The sequence below is a fragment of the Helianthus annuus genome, chromosome 7 (genome assembly GCF_002127325.2).
Source record: "Helianthus annuus cultivar XRQ/B chromosome 7, HanXRQr2.0-SUNRISE, whole genome shotgun sequence".
Taxonomy (NCBI): domain Eukaryota; kingdom Viridiplantae; phylum Streptophyta; class Magnoliopsida; order Asterales; family Asteraceae; genus Helianthus; species Helianthus annuus.
The window spans coordinates 74,319,137-74,329,924 of NC_035439.2; the positions used below are offsets into that span (position 1 = coordinate 74,319,137).

The 10,788-nt window shown below is 39.2% G+C and overlaps 1 protein-coding gene across 1 annotated transcript; it reads right to left on the bottom strand.

Annotated features, from left to right (window-relative positions):
• Positions 1–7,664: 7,664 nt before the first annotated feature.
• On the bottom strand, positions 7,665–9,182 carry LOC110880444. The gene has a single exon (XM_022128966.1). It carries the CDS (start codon positions 9,180–9,182, stop codon positions 7,665–7,667), a length of 1,518 nt encoding a protein of 505 aa, XP_021984658.1.
• Positions 9,183–10,788: the final 1,606 nt, after the last annotated feature.

Genomic DNA, 10,788 nt, shown 5'->3' on the forward strand with positions numbered 1-10,788 from the left:
GGTTCATAGGTTAACTTTAAGCACAATAATTTAAACAAAGTTTGCATAACTTATTTTAGACAAGATCCCTTGAATAGGAACTTTACAAATACCACATTAAAGGTTGAAATCATGAAGTTTACAACTCTAATGGGGGTGTTAATTGAAAATTGAAGAAGAAGGAAATGGACAAAAGTGGAAAGGACAAGATGGTTCTTGAGAACCTTCTTTTAGAAGATACCTAGGATAGTATGAGTGAAGATCTCAGGAATCTCTGTCTTTTGAAGTGGTCCAAATGAGCAGGAATCATGCTGCATTTATAGAAAACGACAACACGCTGGACACGGCCCCGTGTCGGCTGGACACGACCCCGTGTGCAGACAAAATCCTGACACATTTTTGTCCGTATTCTGATAAAATCAGAGGAGAATCTTTGGGTGGACACGGGGGCGTGTTGACCTGGACACGGCCCCGTGTCTGGAAGCTGTCTTGTAGAGTTTCTTATTTTCAAGGAACTAATCCGGATCGGGTGGTTCCTTACTAGATGGAACAACCCCAAAGTGCCTAAGATACCTTAATTGCTCTAGACTAAGACGAGAACGCAAGAGGTTGTCGGTGAGGGTGATTCCTATGCTATTTGTAGGTGGACAAGTCCAACCCTTTTCCGGGCTCTCATTAAAGAAGGTATATGTCGAATCGCTCAGGTCTATGTATGCACCGAACGAAGTCGATGGAGAGTCCTTCACGGCACAATCGGCACAGGGACGACTATCGTCCAAGTCTTCGCTAGAATTGAAGGTATTTTTGGGAGCAACGAGGTTGCTGGAATGCGATCCCAACACTTCTTCATGGTCATTGTCTTGGGATGGATTAATGAAATCCTTCCTAAGCTCTTCTAACCAATTTAGAACTAGATTTTCTAATTGAAATAACTCGTCAATGAGCATTTCTCCAAGAATATCTGGTTGGGTGCATTCGAGGGAGAGATAGTGATTATTTTTACTTTTGCCCCTCTTAAGGTTATAGGGAGATGGTGAGTCTATATAGTGGGGCTTATAATTTAGAAAATAACATTCTAATTCTTTATGTTTGCCTCCACATAATTGACACCACGTACCATAAGAGTGCCGAAAGTAAAAAAAATCATTATCACTCATTTTTGTGTCAGAAATTACCAACCGTCGGGATCTTACGGTTTTGTTTTCAGTAACTGAATCTTAGGCACGGGGGCGTGTTGAGTGGGCACGGCCCCGTGTTCAGCTTACCGTCTGACTTAAAACAAGATTGCCAGTTCCAATGATTGGGTACGGGGGCGTGTTCAGCAAGCACGGCCCGTGCTGAGTTCTGCAGAAGCTGAATAATTAAGAAAATCTAAAAAAATAAAAAGAAAATAGAAAAAGCGATTAGGCCGTTGATTCCTAACTTCCTTAAAATCCTTGTGTCCCGTGCAACGGTGCCAAAAACTTGATGTGCGTGAAGTGTGTTATATTTTAGGTGTATATTTTAAGCCCTTTTTACACTTTTAGCCAAGTTTTAAATTTATAAAACACGATATTTACTAACACTAAACACACATATGGGCAAGTGCACCCATCATGGATGTAGTATAGTGTTGGTAAGATACCGAGGTCGTCCAAGGACACAAGAGCTTTTAGTACCGGTTTATCCTCAACGTCTAATCAAATCAAAATGTTAGAAAAAGATTTTAAACTAAGAAAATAAAACTAACTAAAATGCTGAAAATAAAATAAAAATAAAAATAGATAGACAAGATGAATCACTTGGATCCGACTCGTGTGTTAGTGTAACCTTTGATTATTTTCGCACTTTTGCACTTGTTTAAGAGATTATCTTAGTTATTGTAGTAGGCCCTTTTTTGAAGGTGACGTTACCCTCAACCCATTAGTTTGAGTCAGCAAGGATACAATCCTAAGGAGTCGGATTATTGAAAGATAATTAATTAAGTTATTAATGCATAATGTGGTAGGCCTCTCTTTTGAAGGCGACGTTACCCTCGGCTAAGTAGTCTGAGTCAGCAGGGATACAGTCCTAAGTAGCCGGGTTAAAGTTTTAATAGTAGTTTAACTTATGAGGGGATCAAAGAGTTTGGACCCCCGCCATCCAATACCTTTGGGTATTGAAGGAGGTCCTACTAAATTTGACCCAGGTCCTTTGCAGGATCTATACACTGAACAATGGCAAGACTCTTACCAAACCATTCCCTTAACCCCCGACCAGGTAGCCAACATACCTCCATATAGACCGTGGTGATATGAATGGTGAAAATCTTTTATTTTATATAGACAGTAAAATAATGCCAAGACACCACGGAAAAACGATAAGGAAGAATCACCTTCAACATAAGAAACTAGTAATTAAAGTCATTAATACAAAACCAATTAAAAAGTGTAAAAGATTAAAAATAAAAAGTATTACACTAAACACTTGTCTTCACCAAGTGATGTAAGAGACTTAGGCAAACATGGCCTTTGATTGTCAAGAACTCTTACGATCAATCTTGGATCCCGAGACGACTCACACACTCTATGATGGACAATGGATGATGGTGTTATGGTGGTGGTGGGTGGTGGGTGAAGTGCGAGAGAGGTGGTGTGCCAAGGGATGAGTTGAAATGGCTCCAAGCACTCCTATTTATAGGCTGAACAGAAGCCTGGGCACGGCCCCGTGCCCGCTGGGCATGGCCCCGTGTCCATCTGACACTCTCTCTCTTCATTAATTGTAATTCACAATTACAATAAATTCGCCTGCAGCAACCTGACCACGCCCCCGTGTCCGCTGGGCACGGCCTCGTGGTGGGCAATAGAAGCTTCTATAGGTTTGTCTTTTCTGCTGCTTCTTGGGCACGGCCCCGTGCTCGCTGAGCACGGGGCGTGTTCAGTCCTCTGGCTTCTCTGTTTTGCTTGGGGAGATTCTGTTGAGGGGTGGGCATATCACTTTTGTTCTTTTTCTTGTATTTTTGTTAGATTTTGCTGTCCTTTTGCTTCTTTTGTTATTTTGAGCTCATTTAATCCTGAAAACACAAAAGGAAGACAAAAGCATACTTTTTCCAACATTAGTACTAAAAAAGGGTTAGTTTTAAGCCACAATTGATGTAATGTAAATGTTGCATTTTGTGCACATCAGTATGCACCGAACGAAGTCGATGGAGAGTCCTTCACAGCACAATTGGCACAGGGACGACTATCGATCAATCCTTGCTAGAGTGGAAGGTATTATCGGGAACAACGAGGTTGTTTTTATTGGAATGCGACCCCAACAATTCTTCTTGGTCATTGTCTTGAGATGAATTAAGGAAATCCATCTTAAGTTCTTTTAACCAATTAAGAACTAGATCTTCTAGTTGAAATAGTTCATCGAGGAGCATTTCTCCTAGAATGTTTGGTTGGGCGCATTCGAGGGAGAGATAAGGATTATTTTTACTTTCGCCCCTCTTAAGGCTACAAGAAAACGATGGGTCTATATAATGGGGCTTATAATTTAGAAAATAGATTCTAATTCTTTATGACGGCCGCCACATATTTGACACCACGTACCATAAGAGTGCCGAAAGTAAAAAATATCATTATCACTCATGTTTGTGTCAGAAATTACCAACCGTCGGGATCTTACGGTTTTGTTTTCAGTAACTGAATCTTGGGCACGGGGGCGTGTTGAGTGGGCACGGCCCCGTGTTCAGCGTATTGTCTGACTTAAAACAGGATGGCCAATTCCAATGATTGGGCACGGGGCATGTTCAGCGGGCACGGCCCGTTCTGAGTTCTACAGAAGCTGAAAATTTTAAGAAGATCCAAAAAAATAAAATTAAAAATTAAAAAAATGATTTAGGCCGCTGATTCCTAACTTTTTAAAATCCGTGTGTCCCTGACAACGGCGCCAAAAACTTGATGTGCGTTAGGTGTAATATAATTTAGGTGTATATTTTAAGCCCTTTTTACACTTTTTAGCCAAGTTTTAGATTTATAAACACGATATTCACTAACACTAAACACACATATGGCAAGTGCACCCATTGTGGACGTAGTATAGTGTTGGTAAGATACCGAGGTCGTCCAAGGACACAAGAGCTTTTAGTACCGGTTTATCCTCAACGTCTAATCAAATCAAAAAGTTAGAAAAAGGTTTTTAAACTAGAAAAATGAAACTAACTAAAATGCTGAAAAATAAAATAAATGTAAAAACAGATAGACAAGATGAATCACTTGGATCCGACTCGTGTGTAGTGTAACCTTTGATTATTTTCGCACTTTTGCACTAGTTTAAGAGATTATCTTAGTTATTGTAGTAGGCCCCTCTTTTGAAGGCGACGTTACCCTCAACCCAGTAGTTTGAGTCAGCAAGGATACAATCCTAAAGGGTCAGATTATTGAAAGATAATTAATTAAGTTATTAATGCATAATGTGGTAGGCCCCTCTTTTGAAGGCGACGTTACCCTCGGCTAAGTAGTCTGAGTCAGCAAGGATACAGTCCTAAGTAGCCGGGTTAAAGTTTTAATAGTAGTTTAACTTATGAGAGGATCGAAGAGTTTGGACCCCTGCCATCCAATATCGGTAGGTATTGAAGGAGATCCTACTAAATTTGACCCAGGTCCTTTGCAGGATCTATACACTGAACAATGGAAAGACTTTCACCAAACCGTTCCCTTAACCCCCGACTAGGTAGCCAACATACCTCCATATAGACTGTGGAGATATGAATAGTGAAAATCTTTTATTTTATATAGACAGTAAAATAATGCCAAGACACCACGGACAAACGATAAGGAAAAATCACCTTCAACATAAGAAACTAGTTATTAAAGTCATTAATACAAAACCAAATAAAAAGTGCAAAAGATTAAAAATAAAAAGTATTACACTAAACACTTGTCTTCACCAAGTGATGTAAGAGACTTAGGCAAACATGGCCTTTGATTGTCAAGAACTCTTACGATCAATCTTGTATCCCGAGACGACTCACACACTCTATGATGGACAATGGATGATGGTGGTGGATGATGGTGTTGTGATGGTGGTGGGTGGTGGGTGAAGTGTGAGAGAGGTGGTGTGCCAAGGGATGAGTTGCAAGAGCTCCAAGCACTCCTATTTATAGGCTGAACAGAAGCTCGGGCATGGCCCCGTGTCCATTGGGCACGGCCCCATGTCCATCGTCCTCTCTTTCTTCATTAAATGCAGTTTGTCTGCATTAGTTGACCACGCCCCCGTGTCCGCTGAGCATGACCCCGTGTGCAGAAGCATCTTTGTACTATCAAGATTTGCCAGGATTTCGCGAATCTTATAGTTGACCATGGCCCCGTGTCCGCTGAGCACGGCCCCGTGGTGGGCAATGGAAGCTTCTACCACTTTGTCTTTTCTGCTGACACTTGGGCACGCCCCCGTGCTCATTGAGCACGGGGCGTGTTCAGTCTTCTGTCTTCTTGTTTTGCTTGGGAAGATGCTGTCGGGAGGTCGGGCATGCCATGTTTGCTCCTTTTCTTGTATTTATGTTAGATTTAGCTTCCTTTTTGCTTCTTTTGTTTATTTGAGCTCATTTAATCCTGAAAATATAAAAGGAAGACAAAAGCACACTTTTTCCAATATTAGTACTAAAAAAGGGTTAGTTTTATGCCACAATTGATGTAATTTATATGTTGCATTTTGTGCACATCACTAATCCTAAAATAGCTCCCTTTGATCCAATAGCAGTTGTACTGTTAAGCAATCACTGTGAGTATACTCGAACCCCTTTCACTCTAAACTTTTGGGGGTGTAACATGTATTCTATGAAACTTAAACTTGATTCTTTGGAAACTTATACTCTATCCTATGGGAAACTTATAATTCTCGATTCTTGACTCTTTATGCTATGTGACGTTTAATCCAGAATGTGTAGTTCTGCCTTAATAATAGTAGCGCTATAGGAGATGCACCTCTCCCACTATTCTCGAGGGGTATTGTTAGGAGGATTCTAGTTTACCTTGAGTCTTGGGTAAACACAAAAGTATCAGGACACTTGGGCTATCACTGCATGGATTGCGACATTAGCATGGCTGAAACTATTTTTATTGATTACACTATGGATATGAGTTGTTTTTAATCTATTATTCTAATATCAAACTTGTATACTCGCCAATACTTTTGTATTGATGTTTTAATACATGTTGCAGGCTGATAGGATGCTGGGAAGTGCATGGAATTCAGCTAGGAGATGCTTAGAAACGTCACCTAGTTAACTTAGAATCTTTTGAACAATGTGAACAATATCTGTTTTGGTCTGTATTCGGTACTTGTGTTGGTCATGTTTGCTTTTAGACTATGTCATGATGAATTTGATCTAATTTCTATTGAAACAAATAGTGTTATGGAATCTCATGAGCAATCTGAACGCTTAGTGCTTGCATCCTGATGTTTCCGCCATCGGTTGGGGTGTGACAACAATTGACACTACACTATTTCTGACATCACACAAAGGGGACACTTTGTTGGTCCAAATCTATGTTGATGACATTATATTTGGATCAACAAATGATAAATTTTGTAAAAAGATTGAGAATTTAATGACCAGCCATTTTGAAATAAGCGTGATGAGTGAGTTAAGCTTTTTCCTTGGACTACAAGTAAAACAACAAAGTGATGACATATTTTTTATCAATCAAAATATGTTAGAACTATTTTGAAAAAGTACTCACTTGAAAACTGTTCATCTTCAAGAACTCCTATGGCAACAGGAAACAAACCTGATTTTGATGTAGAAGGAAAATCTGTTGATATAAAAACTGTAGGACCGTTATTGACAGTCGTGTGAGTCAATCAGAGCTAGATACTACCGAAAATGCAGCGGAAATACAAATCGGCATGAATCAAAGCAGAAATTGAGTAGAAACAGAAGTATATCACTTTAAAATAGTTTTCTCATTAATCTTTCACAAAATACACGAGCAGCAGGTCGGCTACACTTTAGACATGAACGTGCAAAATGAGAAAACAACTACACTATATATAGGGTACAGGGTTTCGCTTATATGACCATGTCACTATGAGCGAAATCATCTTGTTGGGATTTCGCTCATATGGCACAATGTCACTATAAGCGAAATCTGAACATTACAAACCCAAATTTACACATTAACCCCCTATACATTCATAATTAACACATCTAGACCCTATCCATTGATCAACTAAGACTAAGACGCAGGCTTTAGACATTCATGCACCAACAAACTCCCCCATGGATACAGCCGCAGTCTTCAGTCTTGGTCTTCGGGTCTTCATAAAGACTTGAACTTTTCTTCATGCTGCTTAGGCTTCCTCCTTAGCGCATTCCTTACCATGTCGATCTCTTTCTTTCTCTTCTTATCCTCTTCAGCTTGAATGTTCATCCATTTACCTCTGTTCTCTTCAAGTTTTGACGTTCACGAGCAACTTTTCTCTTCATCTTCTCATCGAGCGACCACCATGATGACTTCCATTTACTCTTAGAATTAATACTCTTCTGAAAACAAAGAGTAGCTACACGTTGAAATTGCATGGCCTGCTCTCTGTCTTCTGGATGATAATGAATCTTGTTGATGAATAAACATTCGATATCCTTTGCAGAGCAGTTCACTAACCACATCGGGTCATAGATATGAATTTCTCGCAATTCGCTTCCTGCTCGATAAGTAATCACTGCTTCAGTTGTAATACAACTATAAACCCAGCCCATGAAACCTTTGTAAAACTCTTGCTCCATTGATGGCACTGGTATAGTTTTCATCATTCTCGGCTTTTTTCACATTAAGAATCGTCTCTTCAACTCCCGTCACTGGATCTCTTCTTGTAACTCTCTTCGGATAATGTGGTTTCCAGTGTTTGAAGTCTCTCAAAGCCTCGAACTTTATCAAACCCCATATAGAAACATTGTTCTTCCTGACAGGATATCCCAAGGTTCTAACCTTTGACAACTCATCCACATCCCACCATGGAAGTGACATAATATCATGTAACTTTTCAAAATATTGCACGCCACATTCTCTTCTGATTGCATACGCATTAACTTGAGGCAGAAAACCCCAGCTAATGATGTCACCGAGAGATACGCTTCGATCACGTTGATAATACTTTAACGGCCGTTTGAACTTCCTCTCGTGACTTTCTTTGAACCACTTTTTCCTTTCTTCTGTTGCCATATCTTTTGGAGTGCCGTCAAAGTTCACATCTTTCAAAATTTCAGCAACTTTTCTTCGCAACTCATCACGATTTTCATCATCCGTCCAGTCTTCAACTTCAACTCTATCATACATATCAGCCTCTTCAACATATCTATACTCATATGCAAGCTGTTGATTGATATCGAAGGCATTCAACTCTTCTTCAAACTCGGCATTCATTTCTTCTTCAAAATCGAACTTAAAGTCAGGATTCACCATGCGAGTCATTTCCTTAATTGCTTCCAACGTGTAAGTATGGAAATGTTCTCCTTCTTCACGATAAGTATCCAACCTCAGAATCAACTTCTCAGCATGTTGAACATTCTGTGCATCACCTGACTCCCCCTGTCTATCAGCTCCCCCTGATTCTTCGTTCACTGACTCATTCATCAAATCATCAACATTCTTTTCAGTAGAAGCCTCAGTAACTTTCAACCTTGTACCACCCTGAGCATCGTCGTCATCGTTGTTAGAACCATGACTGCTCGCAGAATAGACTTTCTCATCTTTATCATCTTCCTCTTCATCCTCCTCTTCATCATCTTCGTCATCACTGTCACCCATTAACTCTTCAAGAGGTGTATAATCCTCAAACAAACCAGAGATAGCAGAGATAGGTTCAGGATTTTCAACAACCATAGAAGGAACAATCGATCTCTCAGTCACTGCAGAACTACTTCCAACGCCTTTGCCTTTGTCTTTCATCTGTTCATCAATTTTAACTTGACGTTCTGCCCTGAGCTCTTCAACTTGCAATTCTTCAAACTTTTGTTCCACAGACGTTCCGAGCATACTTTCAACTACTTTATTCAGCATATAGAATTCATGATATCTGAATGCCTTAGCTGCTTCAAGCTCTTTGTTCTTCAACTTAAAGTATTCATTTTGTTCATCTCGTCGAGCTTTTTCTTCCTCAAGCTCAGCAACTCTCACCTTCAAGATATCTATCTCTGACTGATCAGAATCAATCTTTTTCACCAACTCTTTGTTATCATTTTCCAATCTCTTCACACGCATCTCAAGTATTCGTGTTGGGATTGAACCCTACCAGAGGAACATATAATGTAAAGCCAAAACCTGGTCACAATAGTGGATTCACAATAAGCAGAAGTGTACACTAAGCTCTCCCCTTGACAGTGGTTATCTATCTGCTGATACACTCTAAACACTGCTCAGAAGAACAACTGATGAACCAAACACTGATGGAACAACTAAAGACTGCTAGAAGGCAAACACTGAGCTCTATCTACCGCTGTCTCTTAAATACTGCTGAAGATCCAAGCACTGCTCATTCAAAGACTAATCACCTTTTGAAGAAAGCACTGATGGTCAAGTAATCAGTGCTTAGGCTACAACAGTGGAACGTGAACAGTGTTAAACTTGTTTTGTATTGTATTATCAATCAGTTGTTAGACATCAGTGGTTTTGTATAGATTAGTGTCTATAGTTTGTTAGGCTGTTAGAAGTCACTATCATGGTGACGTCAGCTAAGTACATCAGTAGTTTAGTTTGCCTATAAATATAACAGTACTCTGTACTGTTATATTTGATTCGTTTTGAGTGAGTTCTTCTCCTCAATTCAATCCTTTCATCTTGTGCAACCAACTCTGAAGTATCAGTCTGAGGGGGAGTTTTAGTCTGTAAGCTTGCATTGTAACCTTTTGATTTTCATTGTAATCATTCGACTCAAGGTGAAACAAGTGTTTAAACATACTATTCTCTTCTATGTTTGTGTTTATAAAGTTTGTATTCATTTCCGCTGCACTTTACATCATTTCATATATTCTGAATGTTTAATTCATACAAACGAGCACAATCATGAGAGCCTCAGATCTTAACAATTGGTATCAGAGCTTGGACAGTCAAATTCGATCTAACAATCAATTTTACATAACAGTTCAGCTCACAATTCATTGATACTGAGGTTGGTTGTATTCAGTTGAAAAACAGAGTAACAAGTGAATCATGATCAAAATGATTATTCAGAAACTCTGTAAAACAACCAAGATGTCATATGACACACAAATTTCACGCAACAAGTGATATCATGCACAAGTCACTCATAGTTTTCAGATCTGAAAAATATCTGTTAAATTATGGGATTGTTTGATATTTTCAAAATTGATTTCAACTGTTGTTACGAAATTTGTGATGTTTCTACATTTTACACTAAAGTATGCACCTCTGTTCAGCTAAACTTATGTTCATCTAAACACTAGTGTTCTGCTAACAAAGAAAGAGGGAATTAAAACTTTAGTCAAAATTGTTATGTGTTCAAAGGCAGGTTGAGAATCCTCAAAAGGACCAAAACAACTTTGTTAAAACACATTAAGAAAATAAGGTGTCAAAACTGTCCTAATCATATGTGATGTGAGATCTGGTAATAAAACATGGACAAATGTGGCCAGATTTCTCAAAACATTACTTCAAAATGATTCCGGATTAAGTTTCCTCTCAGTGAGTATTTCTATACTTGTGAATGGGAAGGGCAAAAAGGGAAAAATAAACAAATCTCAAAGTGTGGTTATCTCAAAAACCTTTGAATCCAAAAGGAAAAGAGTATAAGCACAAAACACTTTTGAGGTCAAAATTGGGTAAACAGTGGTCATCATGCAACTGAGTG

Coding starts and splice junctions, on each gene's coding strand:
- LOC110880444 (XM_022128966.1), bottom strand. CDS start 9,182: ATGCGTGTGAAGAGATTGGAAAATGATAACAAAGAGTTGGTGAAAAAG.